Source organism: Falco punctatus (assembly GCF_963210335.1).
Source record: "Falco punctatus genome assembly, chromosome: 9".
Lineage (NCBI taxonomy): Eukaryota > Metazoa > Chordata > Aves > Falconiformes > Falconidae > Falco > Falco punctatus.
Genome location: NC_137589.1, coordinates 44,286,636 through 44,313,197, shown reverse-complemented (window position 1 = coordinate 44,313,197; position 26,562 = coordinate 44,286,636). Strand labels below are relative to the sequence as shown.

Here is a 26,562-nt window from a genome sequence, read left to right as displayed (position 1 = left end):
TCACCACAAGATGCAGAACCAGCATGTGATGGAACAGCAGCTACAAATGTGGTTCAGGCATTGCTGTTGGGGGTATTATCACGTAGTATGTTTTTTTTTACAGCAAGAACAATTCAGTGTCCCACAAAAGGCTGGGCCAGGTGAGCTCCTGAGGCCCCTCCTAGCCTTGACTGTAATAGGGACTCCCCTGTCCAGCAGGGAGCCTCCCCAGCCCCCCCTTCCCCTCATTCTGTCTCACCCTCCCTCAGCCACAAGCACAAAGGGGTCCCTGCAGCACAGCACCCAGCAACCACAGTTCCACAGGCAGGGAATGTGACCCAGCTCCCACCCCTCATGCTGGGCTTGGCCCTGGCCTCTTGCAGCTCCCAGAGCTGTTCCCTGCTCCTCTGGGGAAAAGCCTGTGAAGTTTTTGCAGCATAAGGTCCACCGCAAGGGGTAACCACAAGCAGCTGAAACTGCTCCCAAGGCCTAACCCCTGCAGGAGTCACACCACAGCAAACACAAGCCAGAACATTATCTAGATACAGGTACTTTATTTACAAATATTTAGATTAATAGCATTGTTACATCAATTGAGGAGTACAGCAGTCCAAACAGATCCTTTCCATGACAGAAACAGTAAGACCTACTGTAACTTACTCTGGGAGTACAGGTATTGCACCTCAGCAAGCTGTAGTCATTAGAATATTTACTTCACACCAGCAGCAGGTTGTGGTCCCTGGGCAAACCCTTTGCGGTGCAACCCTGGTTTAAGCAGGATGCATTAGCTGTAGGTCTTGAACATACCCATCTACTTAAGAATATTAGTTAAAAAAGGACTAACCAGACAAAAACAAAGGGACAGTGCACAAGTTACCCAAATCCTATTGTCTGCACATTCCAGTTTTGGCTTTTATTTAACATTGACTGTACAATACTCTGGTACCACTGTTTACTTACAAGTCTGAACATTGTATAGTTTTAGTGTCTAGAGAGGGATTTTAAGCCTACTTTGTATTTAAACACTGCCATAAGGCTAGAGCCAGACATCAGATGACAATAAACACTTACCCCCTGCCCTTTTTAAACCCTATGTGATGTTTTCCAAGCAGAGGCCCCCAGGAGACACAGCAGTACCACACGCAGAGCCACAGTCAAACCCTGCACACGGTTCCATGACATCCACACACACACTTGTCACCGCTCGGTCCCTCCCCTTCGCCCAAGCATTACAGGTTGCGTCACCCCACAAAGGATGTGCTCAAAAGCTTGATGAAAAAACCTGAGAAACCCTCACACAGGACTTAAATACAACAGCAGTTAAAATCCCGAGAGAGCACACGTGTTGTTCTGACTGTCCAGTTCGGCCTCTGACCATTGAAAAAGTTAAAGGTATAAAAGCATAAAGGTGTGCAAGAGAACCAGCCTTTGTATACGATGCAAGGCAGTTGATGAAGCCCAATAATGCGAAACGCTTACTGAAGAGAGAAGCGGGTTAGCACACTGCTGATTGCACAGAACGGGATTAATAAAATGGCATAGATATACCACAGTGCAAAGATGAGAGACAGATTCCACTAGTGTTAATTTCTGCGTCGGGACGAGCTCCCCCAGCACAATGTCCACTGTTGACACCAAGGAGTTAAGCCTATGTGAGTGAACGGCAGTCACATCTATTTCTGGACTAACAGGGCAACGTGGTCACATACAGGTCATACTGTACAAACTGGTATTTTCTTATATACTGTTCTAATGCCAGTAATCATTTTCTTCATTAAAATCATATACACAGGATGTATTTAACTGTTAGCTCAGTTCCTTCAAATTTTATACATATTTACGTTCTGTTAATAAATGTAAAGGATAGAAGTGGCAAAAAAATGATGTAAAGCTATGAGCACAAGAATGAATGGATCGTTTCCCTGGGCGAGTCGTACGCTCCTGCGTCAGCCCCCCCGGCCCCGGCCCCGGGGAATTCTTCCAACAAAAAGCACATGGTTACAGAGCCCCTCGCTACCATCAGAAGTCATTTCACAGCAAAAACTTATCCTTTACTACGGACAGCTCTAAACAGTTAGAGGTGGGGAAGAAAGGCCAAAGAACCATCAAATTAAACCATACAAGACAAAGCCCTGCGAAAGTGTAAAATCATGAGTCCGGCATCCGTGCTCAGTTTAAATTATGTATCGGTGACACTATCACAAGGACAATCAAGGAAAAAAAAACTTCTAGATTTACCATGCAGGAGAGGTTTTATTACTCTACTTGCCTTTGATAACCTGATTACATCTAAAGTTGTTTAGCAGTTTAGTACTGTGTTAAACTTGTCTCAGAGTTTTAATTAAACCCAGTAAGATGTACAGAAGACAGGGAAGCAGTCAAAAGCACCGCTTCTGACAGACAGAGGTGAAAGGTCAGAAATGGAGCCATGAAACAGAGGTCACTAGCAGCCACAGCCTTCTCTCTGGGGCTGGGGTTCGCTGGTTAGTCGCCCCCCCTGCGGAGCTGACGGTTTGTGCTGTACACCCGATTCTGCAGCATTCAGATCCAGGCTTCCGTCTTGGATATTCTGGTAGATTTTCTTGGCAGCCTCCAGGAACGCATCCTCAACGTTCTCTCCACTACGAAGAGAGCAGCAGGAGTTACTTAGGCTGCATTTCCAAGCAGTGCAGGTTATGGCGGCAGCTGGCTAGGCACCCTCGCTGGGATGTGACAGGTCACCACGGAGCAGCAGTTGCTACCCTGTCCTCTTGCATGCAAAAAAAGCTTACAGCACTTAAAGCAGACATACCATGACGTTCAATAACCTATCCTTTGGTAGGGCGGTTTGCTCCCTAGCCATCATACCTACAAGGACCAGCCAGGAATAAGAAATACATGCCAAAACACCAAGTAGCAAAAATAAGCTAAGGCACCGAGCTGCATGCACTGAGCGGTTCTGACAAGAGGCTTAAAGATAGGGGAGCCACTATTAATCAAAACCTTTTTGTTAAAAGGTTCCATTACGACAGGTGCCAGTTGGAACCACATTTATTAGTGTCAGTGGAGATCTGATCCCTTGTGTTCCAACAGGCTCCCAGCCAACACGGCCCACCACAAACATGGTGCAGTGATGCCTCTCAGCAACTGAAGGGACTGGCTGTCACCGCAGAGCTTGCTTACAGCTTGACACCCGAGGGAAGGAAAGTCTGAACCGCTCTTACCCACACACGCACGCTCTACACTCAGTAACGACTTGGAACCAAATCAGTTAATTTGATTTCAACAAGTCTTTGCCTGACATGTAGCGAGGTCTAATTTCCAAGTTACCTTCAAGTCAGAGCTGACATGACTGATACTGCTATGCATACCTCACCACCTAAGAGGACTCAAGAACAGGGGGTTTTGGACTTGTAAAACCCTACTATACCTGAACTCTATGGCTGTACTTAGTCATAACCGATATACTCCTCTTAAACAGATCACATCTGAATCATGACTCTAGACAAAAGTAACTTACGTTTTTGCACTTGCTTCGAGGAACAATAAACCTGTTTAGAAACAAGAGGTTTAACAGTCAACGCATAACATACTTCAAATAGCCCTAAGTCATACTATGACCTTCAGATTACATGCAAGACACTCTCTTATTACTAAATAGTACTTTATGGCCAAGTTAAGGCACACAAAAGAAAGCACACAAGCTGTTTTCTAGAACTAAGCACAGAGTTAAGCCAGACTACCTGAAGCACAGTATAAGTCTGTAGATATAATTACATTACTTTGGAAGTGTAAGCTTGCAGCTATCAATGCTGAGGATTCACTTTAACATCGCTATCTTGTAAGAAGTGTAACAGCTCAAGAGAAAAAACACACCATTTTCTTCAGCAAATTGTTTGGCTTCTTCATATGTAACATCCCTCTGTGCTTCCAGATCTGCTTTATTTCCTATGAGGATTATCACCTAGTTCAGAAGAGAGAAAATTAGTCTAGGAAAAAGCTTATTAACTTTTTCACTACCACCCTCATAAGACAAAAAAACCCTCAAAATACACAGAAAGTTTAACTGCAAAAGCCACACGTTCTCAGGAAGACACTGCTCCAGCAGTGCCCCCCTTGTAAAGTCAGGAGTAGCATCTCCAGCTGCCACTTTCAAATGCTTTAGGCTGTTCTCATGAGGTGAGGTCCTAAAAAGCAGCAGAGCAGTAGTCCTACTCTATTCACAAGAGCTGTACCTTGAGCTATTTCTTACATTTGTTTAATCACCCGCTAGTCCAGCCAGAATCTTTGCAAATTTTTCATCCCAGCACAGTGTCCTCCCACAAGCTTAGTGCTAAAGTATTGTGGGAACATTCAGAGCAAGACTGAAGGACAGCAGTTTTGTGGTGTGGGCAGACACACAGAACCTTCCTGCCCCATCCCTCCAGAAGACTTGGCCAGCTTTTGCCAAAGATCTGATTTATATTCCAACCTAAGATGAGACCACATTCACCTCACTACTACCACAAAACAAGTAGTAGTGACAAAAATTTAAAAAGTTTGTCCAGATTTAATCGCCATTTCGTCTCCAACTGCTAAAAGCAGGCCCCTGAAAGGCAAGTAGCACAACCAGACTTTCTGAAAAGACCACTGCCTTCTTGTGCAGCAGCCTACACTTTTGCTCCAGTTGCAGTCAGGGAAGAGAGTCACCGACACACTGCAAAATGGGGACAGAAGGATAACTCAGAGCCAAGTAGCTGAGAAACACAAGCAGCTTATTTAAGAGAACACTGCTACCACTGCAAATGCTCTGGCCTAAGCCTTCCACCTCTTGCTAGGCAATAAGCAATCTTGCGTTCAAGCTAAGTGAAGTCCAACTTACAGTATTTGGATTGGTGAGGTTCCTTGCATCTGTCAGCCAGCTGCTTAAGTGATTATACGTACTTCTTCTGCAAAGAATCAAGCAAGTACCATTTTAGCTACAGTATTTTTTAAAACACCCAAATGCCAACAGCTTAGTCAGCATCCATTGAACACAGTGACATCTGTCATCCCTGTTCTTCTCCCCCACCTCAAAACAAAGTGGCAGCATCTTGTTTGGACTCATACCAAGATTTCAACAAGTCAACTTTAAACCTCCAGAGCAACTCTCACAACACAGGTGAAAGACAGACCAACTCGTGCTTCTAGCATGTAGTAGTTTTACAGTCTTCACAAAACAGTGTAAATGTCCTCGTATCAACATGTTACAGGATTTCCCATGAGTGCCCTTACAGAAGGCCGTACAGTAGAAAAGCACTTCAGTGGCAAACAGTGCCTACGACTGTATTTTACTCAAGACTTAAGCAAACAGGAGATATAGCTATATATGCAGAAAAAAACCAACAGTGCTTGAAAAATACCAAGAACAGCCCCCGGGGAAGATGGCAGACATGAAAGCGTTAAGTATTTCATGTTGCATATCTGATTAATTACTCTTTTTACAGGTGAAAATTAAAGATGCTGCTAAAAGATGACAGGACAGCTTCTGTGCAGCCTTGTTTTGTTGGAGGACCAGCCTGTGAAGGGGCCTACAAGTCAGACTTCTCCAGTTCATCTCACCAATACACAGTCTGTGAAGCACATTTATGTAGCTCACTGCAACAGAGGTAATGTTCTGACCTGTGCCTACTCTGAGAATATTCCTGCCAGGCAAGCAGCAGTATCCATGGCCTCCCAGGAAGGGAAAAAATCCATGTACTGAAAAGCACATTTTAAGGACAAAGCCAGTTCTTTAAACAACTTAAACACAGGCAGTCAAGGCCTGAACTGACAAGATCCTCAAGCCTGTAAGCAGTGAAGTATTCCAAGAAAAGCAGCTCACACAATTCCATTTCATTTTCAACTCTTCCAGTATTTAAAGTGTGCTAAGCTTCACACAACAGGATACGAATCCATCCAGACAAGAGTCCTTTCAATGGAAGTCAAGGGGACAGACAAGGCAGTACACACAAGGGCTGTGGCATCCAAACAGCTTGTCAAGCACACGCAGAGCTCCCGACACAAGATGCACCAGCCAACACCACCTTACCTGGTAATGTCGTAGACCATGAGAGCTCCTGCTGCTCCTCTGTAGTAGCTTCGTGTGACAGCCCTGAATCTCTCTTGTCCTGCTGTATCCCAAATCTGTAGTTTAATTTTTTGGCCACTAACTTCAATTATTCTTGTGCCAAATTCAACACCAATTGTGTGGGGACAGTCTGCCATAACTGTCATGAAAAATAAGAGCAGAGATCAGATCTTTCTAGCAAAGGGACCTTCCTTGTACAACAGAGATATGACTATCACCAGTTTTCAGTTATCTTTACTAGATTTTTCAGTCTCTAAAAAGCATTTTTAGAGCTACAGTACCCAAACTGGACCACTTAACCAGAAATAAAACAAAGCATTTCATGAACTGCTGTTAGTTTTAAACAGTTATAAAATTCCTTGCCTTCTCTGATGCATGTACACTGTTGCTGTTTGGCCATATATATCAGAAGGTATCAAGTCAGCTGATTCTCAGTCTATCCTTGCAGAAACGGTTAACTATTTTAATACAGTAGGAAAAGATAACTTATGGAATTACCAAGATACAGTTAAAAGTCTGTAACACAGCTTCAAAAACAAGATACTCAAGCTGTTTCAAGTAGGGTAACAGCATGACTGTCCACAGGAAAAAGCCAGTTTTGTAAGTAGCTATCAACACAGCAAGTCAAAACAAAAAAGACATCTTTCTATTACAATAAACTCATCTTTATAAGCTCAGCTTTAAGCAAGATTGAGAAAATATAGAAAGGATGAGTACCTATTCAAGCTACCTACAGTTAGCGACAGTCTCATAGTAGAGGTGTTTGGCATGTTAAGTTTGTTCAGTTGTAGTGCTTTGTCTTAAATGCTGACAAACTAAGAACAAGACATCCTCATCAAGAGTCTGATTACATGCAAAGTAGCATTTAAGCAGTTAGCTGATACTGGATTTTAATTAAAAGCAACAGTTAAAAAAACCTGTCCCTACTAGAATACCGAAGTATTTTCATCTATAGCGCCTACCGACTTATGGCCACACCTCAAGTAGCGCACGGAAAAGACTTCACACCAATAAATACCTACAGACTTAACCACTGTGTGTAAAACACGTGGAAAGTCATAGAGCTAATAGCTGCTGCAAACACCAGTACAACACACATTAAAAGTGAAGCTAATTCTTAGTCACAGTCATACATGAATATTGTTACAGCTCAGACTGCAGTAAGCCTTTAACCCCATCACACAGGGCAGTCCAAGCACCATGAGTCACAGCAGCTACAGAGAATGACAGTGCTACTTAAGTCTACAAAGAGTCAAAGAAAAAAAAAAAGATTCCTTTTTTTTTTTAAGTCCTTCACAGCACTAAAAAACTCCAACTGCTTGCGTCCAAGCTATACGAGTATTAAAAACATGTACATTTCAGACAAGAAATTTCAATTTGTTCCGTATCAAATTCCCCAGAAAAGCTCTAAGAACAGTCACAGTCTTCCCACTCATCACAGGTAGGACTGACTGAAGCAGCAGTTTCACTGTAACTACATCAGCATTTTCTTTCTACATCTGCAGGAATCAAAACAAAAATCTGACCAAGTACAATACAAACCCATACAGATGAAGACTGCACACATCAAGCTCATGCATGATGAAAACAAAAAGGCAGGAAGGAGGGATGAAGCATACCAGTTAGAATATTATGAATTGAAATACTCACACTTCTTTTCTGTAAACTGATGAAGCAAACAGGACTTTCCTACACCCATGTCCCCTGTTACAGAAAGAATAGTTAAGGCTGACAGCACATCATTGTTGTAACAAGCACATCTTCCTCATCCCACACAACAAATGGTACAGGCAGCCATTTCTTTCTCAGGCCTTCTGGGTAGGGTTCTATACCTGGCTACAGTCCTTAAATTTATCAACTTCTGCACTATAGTTTTGGAAAAAGGTACACGGTTGCAAGCAAGGGTGGAGCAGAAAATTCAAAAAAGTTTGTATTACTGATTTTACAATGGTATTTCACAAGGTATGAGAAACAGACAGTTTATTTTAAATTTCAGCTTTACCATTTGAGTCTTTACTCCGCTCCTGTCTTACTTGCAGTTACTGATAAGGTCATAAAAAAATACTGACAACATGAACACACCAAGAAATTGCTTCACTTTCACAATGCCAACAGCTAGAAATAGCAAGATTTTTTAAGAATCAACTTTTCCACCGTCTGAGACTGTCACAGCAGCCCAACTTACAAACCATTACAGTAAGATTACAGATCACTTACACATGAACAAGGTCATTAAGAATTAAACAGTTAACAGCAAGACCAGTTCTTCCAAGACAGTAATAAATGCAAGTCCCTGACTCTGAACAGCCACAGAAGCTGCAGCTAAAAGCAACATTTAAGCACAAAATAGTCTGACAGAGGTTTACAAGCCTATCTAAAGCAATGGGTTCCAATTAGCACTCCCATCTTCAACATAATTTGTAAAACCTTTGAGTAATGATGCAGAGATGAAGTGCTACAGCAAACCTGAATTAACACAACATCCCAGTTGTGTTGACTCCCAAGGCTTTTCCCCATCTCCAATATATTTAGCAATTTTTCTAAATATAAACGTTATTTTCGAAAAGGACCACATGCACATGTTTTTACAGTGCCTTTTTCCCTAGTGCTATGCAGAGGGCTAAGCATTATGCCCTAACAGGGAAGATAACACGCTTCAGTATTTTTGAGCATGTCAAGAAGAACAGTTATTTTCAACAGTAACTCAGCAATGAAGTGTACTCAGTACAGGCACTGGTACTCACCCCCACTCCCAGTTCACCTGTCATCAGTCACACAGCTCTCATTCTGTGGCAGAAAGGCATTTGCCTTTATATTGTCAGCTGCTAAGCCTTTAGAGCAAGTGCAGTGATCTGTGAGGGACTGAGGCTGGACAAGCAACTACTGAAAGAGTCACCACTACATAGCAAGTAACATGTGACAGACATCAATAGTACAGCCATAGTGTTTGTAGGTAGGCTGTCACACTTACACAGATAGGTAGGTGCCCAGAGATACTCACCAATAATGATGTACTTAAAGATGTAGGAATAGTTGTAAGGTGCAGTTGCCATTGTGGCACTAGGAAAAAAAAAAAGACAGAACACATCAGAACTGCTACTTATTCAAATGTAACCCAGTTCAGCCAATTTAGTTCACATAAGCAAAACCCCCTTCCTTTCCTTCCAACTATCTTTTCATTCACAGTTCACGTTTGTGTACTTCCCCATGGTCACTGAATTAGTGCCAGAAACACTCAGCACAACTCCCACATCATTTGCTCCAAACCCCTGTCACTAAGGCCTCTACAAAGAAACATGCTCTGCGTAGTATTGATACTCATTCAATTTTATCCAGAAAGACTTAAAGCTGTTTGTTGAAAAGCTCCACTAGCTTCTTGCTTTGTACAGAGTCACTGAATGAACCAGCGCTCACTTGTCAAACAGCTGATACATGAACTGACAATAAAATCTGACTCCAAAAGAAAAATCTGAAGAGGTTTAACAAAACCAGCAACTTGGAACTATTACCTCACACTTTTGAGACTTGCAACAGGAACAAAGGAAACAGTGCAGCTTGCATCAAACAACTAAGAATTACTTAAGTGTGTGCTGTAGTAGCCTTAACTGGGGTCTGCCCTGCTACATTTCCCTGTCAGAAAAGCTGTACAAGCCACAAATCAGATGTTCAGGAAGTTTGTTAACATCTCTGTGGCTTTGTCAGCACAGTGGCATTACAGCAAGGCTTAGCAGTTTCTCTTTTTTAAGTGATAGTCAAAATTAGATTGGAGTAAGTATTTCCAATATTCCAGAGTTTTCCTGTTTTCCTAGTAGAAATGTCTTCAGCTGTGTAAACCTGCAAGGTCTAATAGTTGACTTACTACTACATCAGCTAACCAGGATTACCAGCCTATACAGGCCAGATATTACTAGTTACCATAACAGATGCAAAATGCCTGCTTCTGTCCCAGGTTTTATGTTATACTAGATGTAGCATGATCAGTTAAGCAAGTGGAAATTTTTTACTAGGAATTCACCATTTCTGTTCCTGTTCCTGCATGGCAGATAGCCAGCCACTAGAAAAACACAATACTTAAATTGCTTTAGCCTAGAAAAATTTTCATTCAGTCATGTGTCACTCACATGACAAATGAAACCAGTAAAGAAAAAAAAGACACATAAGAAAGCTTATAAGCCTGTAACTTTTTTCAAAAGTATTGCTTCATCAACCTCAATTATCCATAATAGTGAACGGTAGGCATATGAAAGGTGACTGACAAATCTCATTCACAGCACACAGCCAACAGCCACTGCCTTACACAGCAGAGATTTAAAGCAAACACTCTTATCTAGACCTTGGAGGGGGAGTCCAGCAGGCAGTTAAGAAGGGTTTACTGTGTGCCAGTCACTGATCTGCACCTTGTCTCTCCTGCGTGGTTGGCTCACAATAGGGAAACTCTCAAGTCCTACCCCAAGCAGTATGCAGAGCATCTATCCTAAGTCCTATACACACACACAGTTCTACCAAGCCAGGTTTAATCCAAGAGAGTAAACAAAAGACAGTTTTGGACAGTAGTTCTTGTATGTGTTGGCAAGACAGAAATCCACACTAAGTGCTGCAGAAGTTCCAAGAACAGTCATATCAATCAAGCAAATCCTAGAGGAAACCTCTGCTGTAATAGAGGGAAATCTCATGCAGCCATCCCACATCACCTTTGCCCTCCTCAGTCTCTGGCCATCAACTGCTCAGTGGACAGACCACTTCCCATCACTATGCTGGGTAAGAATTCTCATCCAGTACTGAAAATGCACTGCCCTTTACCAAGCAAGTCAGCAACATTACTGCCTTATTTCATGGACGTGGAAGATTCCAGAGTTAAGAGTATCAGCTTCAATACATGCACTGATTATCTTCAACACCAGCAAATAAGGACAAGTAACTGCTCCATACAGAGTTCACTGTCAATATGTCGCTGTGGAAACAACCCATACTTCAAATTTTCTGAATACATCTTCACACATTATGTTCTTCCTCTTTTCCAGCATGTCCCAATAGCAGTAACATTCAAACTGAGCATCTTCTGATCCAATGCACTTGTTCTCACAACATACCATTTAAAACAAAAAAAATAAATTTAGCATTGTAAACTCCAAGATAGGGAACCACTCGCACATGGCTATGAAATCTGTCCTGCAGAAACCTAAGTGATCCTCTCTTCCTTCAGCAGACCAAGTGGCTAAGGAATACTAAGTACTCAGAAATACTCAAAGTTTCACGTTTCTGAGCACATGACTTTACAGTACTGCTGTATACCACAAGTGAGGGGAACAGGACCTACTATCCAAACTTGTAAGCAACCAGCACTAGAAAGTGAGGAAGAGTTCGCTGTTTTTTTGTTTGGTTGGTTTTTTTAAAATGGACAAACTGGGAATTCAGAATTCTAATTCACAACCTGAATTTTAAGTGAGTCTCTTAACTAGAATCTTTACTGCTAAATATACATCTCTGTTTATTTGACAGGCTGGTTTTGCTTGCTAAGATATGTCAATTTACATTATACTCTTTAAGTAGTCTGTCTATGCTATTTCAATAGAAAAGAAACTGTCACTTCTTTGCAACATATGCATTGAAATCAGTTCCCACTTCAAAGTGAGAGTTAGAAAAACCAGCAAATTCTGTGCTTGGCAACAAATTCTGCTAAGAAATGGGTGGGAAGGGAGGACTAACTTGAAGTCAAGCCACATCTCATTGCTAAAACTTCACCCTCATTCTTACAGTGACATTAGGCCCCTCAAGGAGGTGTGAGATACCACACACCCCACTGTACAGCCAGACCTAGCGCATACATGCTCCCCACAGCTTAAAGAAAAAATTTGAGTAATAATACTGATAGAGAAATTCACTCATACAATGAGTCTAGACCTTCTCTCAAGTCCCAGAAAGTTACTGCAGAAGCCACTGTGGCTGAAAGACATACATACTGAAAGCTTGTAGATATTAAACACGGTTTCTGGAGTTAAACTGAAAAATAAAGCAACACTTTAGTATTACATTTATTCTAAGGGTCAAATTACAGAAAAGACTCCAAAATACTCTAAATTATTACTAAAGGTCAGGAATCTTTTTTGGAGAATAAGATGACTTAAAAGGAAAAAAAAGACCTCAACAAAATTACAATCTTTTAAACACTCAAATTCCAGTAAGGATTAGCAGGAATTCAAACTGTACTCAGATCTTGGAATAACACAGATATTCCAGAAGGACACCATGCTGAAGGAGAAAAAAACATAGAAGCCACAGTGAGAATTCAGCCTTAGAAAACTGACCATCTCAGCATTTACTGCAGATGAAAGAAGGAAGTCTAGACAAGAATAATGCACAACAGGATTCAGTAAATAAAAACATTAGCTATATGTTAATACAAGGGGTTAATATATGTTGACAGCATCACCCATCTGTAGAAACTGGAGTTCTACCTCCACTTCAGAGCCCTCTGTTCCAGACACGTGAACCTTAGTTACCCCAATACGAGTGGTTACAGTTCTCCTCTTGAGAAAGCCAGGAGGGCAAGAACTGCAGGACTGAGAAAGTTGCACATTAAAGTACATGCAACTTACCTTCAGCCACTGCTGACATCATACAATATGACAAAGTTAACCAACCATGAATTTACTGTTAAACAGAAAGTAAAAGAAGTTTAGTCTGGAAACTTGGTCTACCTGCCATCTTTCTTCCAGGGAAGTCTGCCAACTTCAAACCAGTTTTGGCTCCTTTCTCAGAGGTAATATTTCCCTAGAGTTTAGAGCATTATTTCAGGATGGCAACTAGCCAGAGTATCATGCTTCACTACACACAGATTTCTGCTAGTTTCAAAGCTTGTACAATTAATTTCTGCATTACAGTTAGGACTAGAAATTTTACAGTCAACAGCATCATCATAATCCATTTTCCAAATCAACTTCTCCTGTAACTTTATAAATTAAAAAAAGCCTCTAAAGATTAGCTTAATGAAATACTAGTACACCTACATTTCCTCCTCTAATCAACAAGCGCTGCACAGCTATTTTGACAACTCACTGATGCCTTATTTCAAGTATCAGCACACATCTGTACAAGCTGAGATAAGGTCATTCTAGGCACAAAGCCGTAACGTTCTTTATCAGAATAACATAAGTGTAAATATTATATGCATACCAGGTTTTGTGAGACCCATGCAGCTCCTTCTAGCTCAACTCAAGGACACAATTTTAACTCTTCACTAGATATGATTTGCACAGAGAAATTTCATACCTTTATGCTCAATGAGAAGCAGGTATGTTATTAGAAGAGACCAGAACCTGTATGCACAGGTTTTACTACACATTGCTGTTTTTCAGAGGTATCATTTCTGTGTGGATTGGCCAGCTGATGGTATTAACAACATGCAATCAGCTTCAAACTTGGGACTGCCTAATTATTACCAGCTCCCTTTAAAAACATACCATTCTGCAGCCAGAGGAGCACTGTTTAGTTAGTCTGAAGCCAGAGGCATTTTGTGTTTCAACTGGCCATCCATGTGCTCTTTCAGTCATTCCTCAAGGATATGCAGCAGGAAAGGATCTCACAGCTGAAGTCCAGTTCCCTTCTACAAAAGTCAATGCCATCATATCATTCCTTTCACAAACTGAAATAACTTTTGAAGAGCTGTTAGTTTTTTCCATTTGGAAGAAAAAAACTAGTTGCATACAAGAGCAACTGTATGCAGCCAATGACTATTATTTAGAATAGCTTCTAAATCTCTACACAAAATGAATAGGTAGTTATCCTCTTTCTCAGGGCATAACCTTCCTGCTCTTCCCAGCATATTTACTTAGACGTTAATTAACAGTGAACACTGAAAAGAGATCAATAAGGGGAGAAGAACTGGGGACAAGTAGAATTGTTTCAATTCATAATTGTACTATTCCCCTGATGAAAACTTTTGTCAAGCACACAAACCCAACACAGTCTAACCGGTACTTTACTTTAGAAGGCTGCTAGAAATACAGTCTATAATTGCTTCAATTGTGTCTTCTGTAAAAATATTGGAAGCTAATAAATAACAGTTCTGTTATCAATTAATACACCCAAGCAGTGAATTCCCGTAAGTCTCTTGTCCATGGCAAGCTATGAGGTCTATTACAATTAAATTTCATTGTGGTTCTATGACTTACGCTCAGGACATTCAGGTCTTCCTAAACATACAAACACCTCAGTCCTCTTTAAGGTGATGGCCCCACAGCCTCCCCAAAGTGTTCATTTTTTTGTAGGCTTGTCTTTACAAAGCTCTCTTCCCAGGCTGATCCCTGAGGAGGGTCATCAGCAGCCTCCTAGCAGTCCAATACTTCCACACTTACCTGACAACCTTACTTGTTGCTGGCCAGTTCTTTACTCATTCTTCAGTTCTTCTACAGTCACGCTCTCTAGCTTTCCCCATCTGGATTTCATTAAAGTATTTCATTAGCACAAGACAGTAAGTTTGGCTGAACTAATCTTTGATCAGACAGCAAGCCAGCAAGCTTCTTATGATCTGCTGCTGAAGATCACTTTGCATTTCCTTATTATTTCCATGTCCAGTTATTCTTTCTCTGAAAGCACACCAGGCCTGCAGGCTGCTGGGCTCAGACTAACAAGCTTCCGCTGTGCAGAGCCCCATTTCAAGCTGTTCTTGAAGAAATGCATTTGCTATATCCTTTAATCATGCAAAACACCTTTACTCAGCCTAAAGCCTAATAAGTATTTCCAAAGACTTCACAGGCCTTCATTTCTCTTCCTATAGGACAATTTTGACTTTATTTTTAAAAGCAAGGCTATGTATCATACTGCCTTCACTTCTTGATCTTCCACAACAGCTTTCCAGTCACACACACAGTGTTGGTTGTCCTTTTAATGGTTTCACATCCTGCTCCAATAAGTTCCTCCATTTTATTTCCTAACTTCCTGCATTTATATGCGCACACCTCATTTCTTACTAACCACACCCTAGCACATTGGTTAAACTAAATATTGCATACCTGTCCTCATTAGTAAGAGCACTTTCTCTGATGTCCATTCTCTCAGCCATAGTCCTTTATCCATTTGTGTATCCTCATTTATCCTATTTTCCTCTTCCTATAAAACAGTCTAACCTGTAGCTCATGTCTGCATTTGTAACAGGAGAACCAAGTTCCAGAGATACTGCGTAAGTTTAGGGACAGACATATTGAAACCAGAAGAGTTTTGTAGTCAGTCTAACAAATCAGAATAGTATCTAACTGCCTGGAGTCTTCACCGTGGAAAACAAGTCACAAACACATTTTAGAGCAAAATTAAGTAAGGTCTACCCCTTTGTTTCAGAAGGATACAGCAAAATGAACACCAATCATATGCAGGTTCCATTAGATGCACAAGAGTAAGCAAGTAGTTTTAAATTATCTATTGACATTTTAAATCCTAGTACCTCCAGTATAACAGGTTTGTTTTCAAACTACTGCCCTTCACGCTAACTTTTTTTTGTTATTCATAAATTGGAAAGGTAAAATAACAGCTTCCTCCTTCCACTCAGATTTATGATGTTTTCAGATCCCTACAGGTAGCCACCAAATTAATTTTTAATCCATATTAACGATATGATATTTAGTTATTAAGTCCCCCAGGGTTGGGATTTTCTCCCCATTCCTGAGTAATGCCCAAGCACAGGAGGCTCTCAATCCAAATCATGTCAGAAACCAGTCCCAAAACCAATACATTCCATATGATAATATCGGGCTACTGGAAAACTTAAAAGACTCCTGACTTGGAGTTTGAAGTGATTTAGGATCTAGACAACCCAAGTAAATCCTGTTCACAAAGGGGTACTGTTACCTCTGTGAAAAAAATGTCACACCACAACACAGACCCACTCTGTTTCAGGGGCCTACAAAGCAAAGTCCACATCAAGCAACCTCCAGAGCAACAGAGCCACTGCTAGAAACCCCACTGCAGACACACACCTTCTCCTGGCTTCACTGCAAGGGTAGGTCGGTACATTTTCAGCTGAAGACAAAGGTACCCACACATGTTACAGAAACCTTCAGCGTGCTGCAAACAGGCAGTACACAACTAGGGTAACGAAGAGAGCTTCGTTCTTCTGCTTAGCCCAAATAAGCACTGACAAAAGAAAATGCATCTAGAGCGCCTCTGTCACTTTCTCGACTAGGTAGTGGCATTCCCCTCGGCTCTCATCGAAGTTATTTTTCTGTCGAAATTCATGACAGCACTGGTCAACACAAGAATCAAAAGTACAGATAACACTGCACATTGGCCACACACACACAGAGTATAATATATACATATAGTAAACACGCTACGCGCAGCTGCAACAATTACTAAGGGGCACACACGTATGTCCCCCTCATGTGCACGAGTGGTGGTGGCGCCTTACACGGGCGGTGTGCGGTGCAGAGGAGCAATGGCAGGCGGCGGCGACAACAGTGCAGCAGCGGCCTAGCTACTGCCCAGCCCGCCTCGCCCTCCCCGGTCCCGGCCCGGCCCGGCCGGCGGCCCCCGGCTCTCCCCGCCTGCCGCCGGGCGCCAGAGCAGTCACCCCGCCGAGGCCGGGGCCAGCCGCACCGCCCAGGGAGCGGACAGGGCTCACCGCCGGGGAGCGCGGCCCCGCTAGGCCGCGGCCGGCAGCGGGGGGGAGCGTCGTCACCGGGACCGGGCGGCGGCCGGGGGCCTGCCCCGGGGGGCCGGCGAGAGGGCGGCGCGCCCGCCCGAGAGGAGCCCGGCTGGCCGGGCGGCGGAGCGGGGCCTAGCGCCCCAGGCCCGGCCGGGCGGCGGGGCGCCCCTCCCCGGCCGCTCCGTACCTGGGCTCGGGGAGCGGGTGGCTGTGCAGCGTGGCGCGGTCGACGGCAGCCCGGTCCCCCCTGCGGGCACTGTGGCGCTTCGCTTCAGGCTGGGCAAGGGCCGGGCCGGGTCTCCGCCTCTCTCCGGGGCTCCCTCAGGCTCGGCTCCGCTGGCTCCACTGCGCCCCCATCACCCCCCTTATCCAAGATGGCGGCGCCCCTCGCACGGGGTTTCCCCTCCCACTCTCGACGGGCGCCGGGGCCGCACAAAGGTGGGCGCGAGAGGCCGCGCCGGAACCAATCGCGGAGGCCGCGCGCCGGAGCTGCCCCGCCTCCCTGCCGGCGTGCGGGGCGGGGCCGGGCGGGGCCGGGCGGGACGGGGCGCCGCGCGGCGCGGCGCGGCGCGAGGCGGGAGCGCGCGCCCCCTCAGGCGGTGCCTCCTCCGCAGGTGCCCGCGCCTCAGGCCGGCCCCGGGACCGGGACTGGGGCAGGGGCAGTGATAGGGGCTGGAGCAGGGGCAGTAACGGGCTGAGGTAGGGGCAGGGGCGGTGACGGGCTGGGGAAGTCATCAGGGGCAGGGACTGGGGCAAGGGCTGGGACGGGGCAGGGGCAGTGATAGGGGCTGGGTCAGTGACAGGGTCGGTGACAGGAGCTGGGGCACGGACGGGGGCAGGGGCAGGGTCGAGTGCGCGCCTTAGCGCTGAAGAAAATTCCGGCTTTCCCCATGGTGGAAAAGTGAAGCAACCCGCCCAGAAGCCTCAGCCCGTCAGAAAATGGTTCTGCCCCTTGGCCTCGATGTTCGCATTTCGGAAGTCACCGCTGCAGCTACCTCTGAATTGTCTTCCAACTCTGTTTTTAGGTAATCTCTAGAACAAAGAAAATTAATATAGTACACAGATAAGAGACCCAAAGGTATCTCACATACTATCTAGGAGGAGTACGGCCATGTTTCCTGTCCTGCCTCAGAATCCCTACAAAGCCAGAACCATTTGAAGGATGGAGTCTCTCCCACCATTAATGAGGTACGGTTATTCATTCTGGGGAAAATACAAACAGGAAGAGCCTGGCAAGGTGCAGGGACACGGGACATTTATGCTCGGCATAGGCCAATATCCAAAATCTTGAAGGCGTTGTAGGGAGCTCATGTTTCTGTTTCCAGTTTCAAGTAAAATTAATACTGTATCTCGTGTCTTACAATGTCCTGTGAAATGCTCTAACCAGTTTGATAGTTTAGGCTTTGATTTTTTTAAAACGGACTTTCTAAACGCTTGCGACAGGCAATACTAAAGACCTAACAATGCAAGATGCTGCACAAATCTCACAGTTCATGGGAAATCCCAGAGGTTCAGGGGATGAGATAAATGTATAGAAGTAACATTAAAAAGGATTCTGTATCTCTCCAGTTCGATAAACTTACCCAGATTCTCAGCTCAACACACAAACTTTCTTTACATGAACACAAAAATTATAGCAACAGTTAATGAGTCCACACATTCAAAATTAAGACTCCTAATATTCCAGATTAATATTAGGATTTTAAGTTTTACACTGTGTTTAACTGAAATTCCTTTGAGTGTGTCTTTTTGGAAAGCTTTAGGGCCTACAAACCTGTTAAAGGTAGTTACATCTCTATTAAAAGAGAAATTACCACAAAAGCTGCTAGAGGGCAGCCACACAGCGTGTTTTCAGTGGATGATTTATGATTTGAGAAGGAACAGGATGCTTTGTCAGCTTTACTGCTACAAAAGCCAAGAGCTTCAATTAAAGCAAGTGCAGAGATTCTACTTATTTTAGAATTGACAGTTGATTAGGGCTTAAGTGTGACTGAAAAGAGTTAATGGTTCTTCCTGCCCAAATACCTACTAGACATCGAATCAAATCAAAACAAGGTGATTTCCTCTCCTAACAGACTATTAGAAGAAAATAAGGATTTTATTTCAGTGCCACACATTATGGAAAGCATCAAATTCTGTTGTGTATCAGTGTCCAAGGTTCAAACTGCACCTTCCTGTAAGGCAGCATGCCACTGGTATTAACATTCCCATGGAAATGTCTTTCCAGAGTGGGCATTTTCCATCTCCATTACTGAGACATTACTAATTCCATTTTCTCAGCATAGCAATGTACAGGGAATCCTCTGCTTTCTGCAATGAGTACTTTCCATGAATCACTCACCTCTTAATCATTACTCAACCCCTACCAGGGAGGCACTGTATGCTGCGCTCCACGTTGCCTGGACAGAAGCCTTATACAAAGAATGAAAAGCATAGATGAAAATTAGATATTTTTTTTAATCTACATAATAAATAAACAAATCTCTGAGTAATAAAAAGCAAGGACTCGGCAGGAAGATACAAAATATGCTAGCAATCTACTACAGTTGTACAACTACTGTCAGTTATTGTCAGGGCCCTAACTTTTAAACACATGACACTATGCAACAGAACTGATTTGAAGTTTTGCAATACCTTATATGGAGTGACTTTAGCTAGAAAAATAGGTCAAAACAAGTCAGTAAGAATGATTTCCACAAGAGGGAGTCTAAGTGGAAAATGATCTGACTATTTTGATGCAGTTACAGTCTGGTTTACTGTCTTCAAAAAATACAGTTCCTGTAAGCACTTGGTATTTCCCCAAATACTACTCTGTTAACACAGACACTGTAACAGTTGCTTAACAGGTTTTAAAATTCAGAACTATTAAAACACCACACATAAATCCATTGATTGTTTTTCTATCTATGGTTTAGTCCTAGTAGAGTTAGTCAAATAGTGTTGGCTTCCCTGTTTTTACAATATGGAATTCATGACGAGTAATCATCACTGTTGTCTGTGATGCCCTGGAGAGGACAACAGCCTGCAAAGGGTGTAAGGGTTGTGGGTTTTTTTGGGGGGGTGGTGTCCAAGTGGTGTCTTCTTTTCCAGTGAAAATTCCAAGGAGTCCTGGCCCTTGCACTTCGCAGGCACACACATTGCAGCAGGCTTTCCTGTAGGGTTAGTAGCCCAGTCCCCCCGTTCCGAACTGCTTCCCAAATACAGAGGCAGAACACTGAACCTCTTCAGTGATGCTAACAGAACAGTGCTTTTCCCTGCCAGTGGCCACAGATACATCTTCAGGATTACTCAAAAGTTCTGAAAATCACTTTAATCTGAAGTCTGGGTTGTGGAGAACTTATTTCAGTTCTGAACAGAAATGAAAAGCAGTTTGGGAACATAATTACTGTTATTTATATACAAAGAAAATTAGAAGCCCTTACCTGAGTAAGATTGGTCTTTTAAATCTGAAACTCCCAAATATGTTTTACGTAAAACATTCTTCATTTGCCAGATGAGGCAAAAGGCAATACAGATTTGCTTTAAAGGTTCTGGTTCTGAATCGGTTTGTATGCTTTTGTGAAATACTCCTATAAGGTTTAAAGTACAAAAAAGATGTGAGCAAGACGGAAGATTGAGTAAGGGCATCTGTAGTTCTTCTTTGATTCTTTTATTCTTGTGAGTGCTTGAAAGCCTGCAGCAGTTTTTCCAACAACAGTTATTGAGAAAAGGCTGACTTCAGCCTATTCATTCTGAACATCTGGACAGAACCTAACAACAGTAATTAAAACCCACTAAATTGGTAACAATACCAAATTGCTAGAGATGGGATACTGCCTATCGTCCCACCCTTCTTTGTGGATTCCTGCTAGGTCAATACAGCCTGCTCTTGAAAAGCCTTTTCTACGTGTCTCTTTCTGAAGTTTCTGTCAAGAAAGAACTGCATCCAAATTTTCTGGTCACATGAGCATTGCTCTTGGATTTATTTTTTTACCACAAACCCCAGGAAAAGTAAAGACTCAGAGTTAATACAGTTGATAGAAGGTTTGAGGATTCTGTTCTTTTCAAATAAATTACATACAATGATCTATAATATCTGCTTCCTTGTTTTAGAATGCATCCTTGTAAAATACTGTTTAAATAATGATTAAATGACACATCAGCATTCATGAAGAATGTGCAATTGAACGGTATGGAAAGTTACAGTCATTTTTTTATCCAAAACACTTTCTTTTTACTGAGGACAGCAATAAAGAGGCTTGCTTTAACCACTCAACTTGGACAGAGACACCTCCAGGCTGGGAAGTTTTGGTCCTCCCTCAGTCTCTCAGCCAAGGTCTGCTGTCAGTGGCCTCGCTACAATCCTGCTACCCCCAAAGTCACTGGGGGCAAAATACAGCTCTCTGGATTCCTGGCCCCGGGAAATGCAGAGCAGAGGCGTATCACACAGCTTGCTTAGCAGACATATTTCTGAGACTGGAGGAAAAGAGTCGCCATACGTTTCCTGGGGATTCTAACACTCCTTTTTAACATAGTTCAGCCCAAGGACCAACAGACAATAACAAATTAAGGAAGCAGGTTGTAAGCCTTCAGAGCAGAAGGGGACTAATATCTGCTCTCCTAGGAGAAACACTCAGTGACTACTTTGCAACAAGCTGCTTTAAAATAAACAACCAATTTCTTTTTGCAAGACTCTCACATTTCGTATCCTTACTGGTAAAGACTTTCAACACTATTATTTTAATCCTACAACAGGTTCCTTTCCTAGTATTGTCCCCGACATTCTCTGAAAACATAATATTACTACTTATATTTTCAAAATTCTCTCTTTGATAAAATAAAATGTATTGGATTTACCTAATACACTACACTTAACAGTTTTACCAGTAATAGGTTTTATTATTACATAACTCTAAGTAAGTGCTTTCAACACAAAACATAATCCTCACAACATTCCTGCAAAGGGAGGTCTAATCCCCATGCTACAAATACAAAAACTGGAGAACAGTGTGGTTGAGGGCCCTGTCCTAGGGCACAAACACACCAAAAAGAAACAAGAGCCAGGCTTTCTGACTTGTAAATCCCAGCTCAAATCATGGCTAAGGCATGCTTTGGTGGGACTGTTGCTGTAAACAAATCATCGCATCTCAGTCAATTTTTAGTTTCCTTATTCAAGTAGATTTTCACAAAGAAAATGGCAAAAAAAATTCAGGAAAAATCTCACAAATATCTATAATGTTGTTTGCACAAGAAGCTTGAGAAACTCCATGATAAATATCTTTTAATGCCTGATGAAGTGGTTAATTTACTCAGTTACTTCATGGATATAGGGACCCAGAATTCTTTCACAGCTCAAAGTGCACACACACACAGAACAGCAGGGCTCTGTCAAACTAGTAAACATTGTCTTTCCATTGGAACCCTGACATTTTCACACATTCATTAGCATATGAAAACACTAAGAGGTGACGACAACACAGAAGAGCCAAAAACAAGTGTAGAAAAATCCATTTGGAATCACAGAGGAAGTAGGCCTTCTGCTCTTCTGTATGCATGGAAAAAACTAGGGAACATGGTGCACAGCAAAGCTCAGCAACTTAAAGGAAATGTTAGACAGTTGGTTACTAGCTCCTTATTTGCAGTCTTAACAGCTGCTGTGAAATCATAACAGGTAATACCGCTATCACTAACACAAGTTTGTGGGTTCTACGGAAATACTCCTTCATACAGTGCAGGAGAAACCTTATTATAACAGAAATGATCCATGTAGTGTGGCTACAGAAAACAACCACTTACAGTGCAACATGGAAGCAGTAATTAGCAACACTTAGGAAAATCTGTTACCCAGCAGCAGCCATGACCAGCTCATCAGAATTTAAACTGTCACATGACAAACAGTCAATAAAAAGGTAGCTAAAGTAAGGAATGCCTGTTCAGACTTGGTTTGTCTGTCCTTCTTCTTCCCCTGAACCCAACTTCTTTTTCTGGCTTTGTTCAAGTTTATGTAAGCAAACACAGAAGGAAGCTGCATGGGATTTTTCAGGAATTATTTTGAAATATACTTCTGTGAGAGCTGATCACCCACCATTGGATTGGTCTGAAATGACTAACTGGTTTTAACTTGTATTTTAATTCTAAGCTGCTAGGTTCTTCTTTTATATCTTACCACTTCAGTTCTGTGGTGTCTGTAGAAATATCCCTGTGGTCATTTTTTTGTTTTTAATTCCTTCTTTTTGTTTTTTCAGTTCCTTCATCTCTTGTAAAATTGGTAGCCCCAAAACATGTCTGCATTGGCACTTATACAATCTCAAGCTTCAAATGGAACTTCTTAATATTGTAAGAAAATTTGGGCCAACAGTAATTCTGGTGTAAGTAGATGCAGATTAGCTGGATTCTCTTTGTTAGTGTTGTCATTGAAGACACGGAATGGAAGTAAAAAAGGAAGTATACCCCTTTGCCTGCCTGCCTTTGAACAGGCGTGTTGTTCAAGCATGGCTCTCGAGTACATATAGCAATGACTCCAGTTGACAGAGTAAGTGCTCAGCATGACTCCTTTTATCCAGACTAAAGATTAAGCTGAGCTTCATTGGCTTTATTTGAGTTATTTTGGAGATCACATTACAACTCTGATGTCTGGTTAACTTCTCCTCTAGCTTAATCCTCAATGCTGTATGCAAGCTTGGACGTGTCATTTAGCAAGTAGCTTATATCTTAGTGGTTGGCCATCTGTCCCGTTGTGTGTCGTGTCATCACCCCCCAAGATTGTTACAGCAGTAGAACTGTCTGTGAAATACCAGCATCAGCCTTTCAAAGACATGCAAGTTGTGTGGTTTTCCTGGTTGATATGACAACATAACCATAGACCAAACCTTAAAAGTGGTGAAAGAACGTCTGAGTCAATTGTCTTGCACAAATCAAGATTAGACCCATGCAGAGCTTCTCACGAACAGAAAGCAATGATTAAATTTTTAGATATTTGTGCACAATTTCAAGGTATTTTCTCACTGAAGGACAACTATGTAGCAGTACTTTGCAAGTGTAGAATGTAAGGCTGGCACAACACAAGTTTGCCTCAGAATGTTTCTGCCCTTCTTATTCACAGTGATTCCTGAGGCTCTTCCTGACATCAATACACTATCTTGAGTCTACTTTAGATACAGATTTAATTCCACATCCCACTCTCTCTGCAGTGAGAGAGGTTTCTTCCTGAAAATCAAGTCTCTCATGTCTTTCAGCGTGCCAAGCTCACTTTTTTGATATGGTCAACACCACAGTGGTGGCTGCATTTCCAGTTTAATAAGTTAGTTGTGGAAACTGGGACCTAAAATTTCCATGGGAACATTACAATTTCATCAATATTTTAAAAATAAATAAATAAATTGAACACTGTATTTTTAAAAGGTTGAATCATTTTAGATTGATCATATTTGACAGGTAAAAGAATTTTTGGTTTAGCTGTGTAATGATTATGTTAAATGCAATTCATATTATGCATTATGCCTCTATTTTTAATTAATAACATAATTAAACTTTTGCATTTGGAATGAAACAACAACTTGAAAAAGCAGAATTTCCCATAGTTATTAGCTCTAATTAGGAGCCTGGCCCTTTGTAACTCTAAACAGTACCTTTGCTTGATATGAACATGATGCACAACATCAAGTAGATAAGTTATGAAAACAAAATTCATGTGACTGTGTTACACTGTTAGTATCTCTTTGTAATGTATGTTCCTCATTTAATGAAAGGCTTACTATTCCCCTGGTTCTGCACAGCTCCCCCAGACAGTAGAGTCAAAATGGCAGACAGTTTTTAGCCCCTCTAAAATAGTCTGGAAAATAATGTTGTCATAAAACAAAAGGATAACAGCAGTCTTCTTCAGTTACAGCGATGACAGAGGAGAAATACTGACCATTGCCTTTTATCATTAACCATGTCATTGTTACATTTCTATGCAATTCCAGCAGCAACTGGAGGCATTGTTGATGGCATAGAAACATTTTTGTAAAAAACCATACCAGGGTGGCACTGTCTCGGTACAATGCTTCTCTTGAGAACACAAAACAGTTCTCTGATTACATGATGTAGAGAGAGAAAGAAAAACAACAGCTGTCTGTGGCCTGCCTGCCTGTCTGATTCACCGCAACTCGCTTGTAGTATCTAGGAAAAACTACATTAAAAAAATGCAAGAAGTTAGAAATTTCAGTTGTTTCTGAGTAATGTTGAAAATATATTACTAGCTCTCAGATATATTGCCCTATACAATGTTTCACAAAAAATGGGTAATGGTAAATCGATTTTAAGGATCATGTTCCTTTCTAGAGCTTCAAATGTAACCACAGGAGGAATTAATCTGCTCAGTGTGATATATACTGAATACATGAGCCATGAAGTCCATGTCTTTGTGTGTGTACTGTTATAACTCATCTGCTGCTGATAGACTTTGGAAATTAAACGTTATGTTTAATTTCTTAGGAGCTTAAATGGGTTATTTAATCAATAATTATAACTTCTGTTACCCATGTCACCACAATTTGTTTACCAGGCTCATGTACGTATTATTGCCCGGGGGGCACTGACTTTTGCAAAGAAGATGTTCTGAGGAACATTGCAGCTAACGAGCATCAAAAACTATCTTCACATGGCTCAGGGCCAAAAAGCCACCTCTATGCACACAGACATACCTGTGCACGCATACGCGCTCCATCGTAAGTAAGAGAGCGGGGCTGGAGGGAGCGGGTTTCCACGAATAGGTGGCAGGAAGGCAGCGGCTGCTGGCTCTCCAGGCAATCGCAGTGCTGGCCCCAGCAGCCCTGCTCACCCCTCTCGCCGTGGCAGACAGCAGGAGCACGTCCCAGACCGCAGCACTGGTTTATTACGATGTTCTACACTGTGTTGTAGAATGATGTTTAATTAGTGACTATAATCTATAAGGAGACTGTACTACAGGCTTCTTGGGCATATGCTTGCGTATGGACATACCAATACTTGCATGGAAGCGTATGAAATCAAACAAGAAAACTCACAGAAGAATTTAAATCCTTAATATCTGGGATTGTAGGAAGATGTGGCAGAAGCGAATTTGTTCATAACAGCTGAGAGTTTGAGGGAAATATTTGCCAGTTAGTGCAAAGTTTTCCACACCACAAGGAAAACCCCAGCTAAACGGCAAAAGCAATCCATCCGAGTTGGGTGTCTTTCCCAAGAGAGGGATAAAGCCAGGAAAAAGCCTGTAACATCCAGAGCGGAGAGCAAACCCCTGCGTATCTTAACGTGCTGGAGTCACAGGTGTGCAGCAGCCGCGGCGCGGGATGAGGCGGGAGGTGCCGGCGGGAGCGAACCCGCGCTGAGCCCCGCCGCCCCCCGCCCGGGCCGCAGCCAGGCTCGGGGTGGCCCCGCGGAGTCCCTCGCCTGCTATGCCTCGTCTCCTGCAGTGCCGCCCGGTTTCGCGAAGCGAAGCCTTACGGCGCCGCTGGGGCGCCCGGGCCGCCCGCGTACAGCCACGGGGGGCGGCTGCCTTCGCTCGGGCGTTCCGTGGGGAGCGGAGGAAGCGCAGGGCGGCCGGCCGGCCCGCGGGGGGAGCGGGGGGCTCGGGGGCACCCAGCTCTGCCGGTGGGGTGCTGAGCCTTCCCCCAGCCGGGCCGGCCCGCCTTGGCGCCCAGCCTGCCCGCGCCGCGCCGCCGGGCTGCCCGCGGCCTGTGGGAAACGAAGGGCCGCTGCCCCGCGGGGGCTCCGCGGCGGCGGGGGAGGCCGGGCCGCGCGCGGGCTGAGGGAACACGCGCCACAAAATGGTGGCCGAGGGGCCCGGGCCGGCCGAGGCACGCACTGGCGCTGGGGAGGCCACCGGCGGCGCCCCCATCCTTTCGGGCTTCGCCGCTACGGGTGGCCCCGTGCCCAGGGG

General features: G+C 43.2%; 1 protein-coding gene across 1 annotated transcript; it reads right to left on the bottom strand.

Moving 5' to 3' along the window:
* Positions 1-513: 513 nt before the first annotated feature.
* On the bottom strand, positions 514-17,090 carry RAB14 (RAB14, member RAS oncogene family). The gene is made up of 8 exons (XM_080402915.1): positions 16,870-17,090; positions 9,048-9,106; positions 7,697-7,750; positions 6,008-6,185; positions 4,820-4,886; positions 3,835-3,922; positions 3,479-3,509; positions 514-2,600 (listed from the first exon to the last, which is right to left on the bottom strand). Exons 2-8 carry the CDS (start codon positions 9,097-9,099, stop codon positions 2,423-2,425), a joined length of 648 nt encoding a protein of 215 aa, XP_080259041.1. The 5' UTR covers positions 9,100-9,106; positions 16,870-17,090; the 3' UTR covers positions 514-2,422.
* Positions 17,091-26,562: the final 9,472 nt, after the last annotated feature.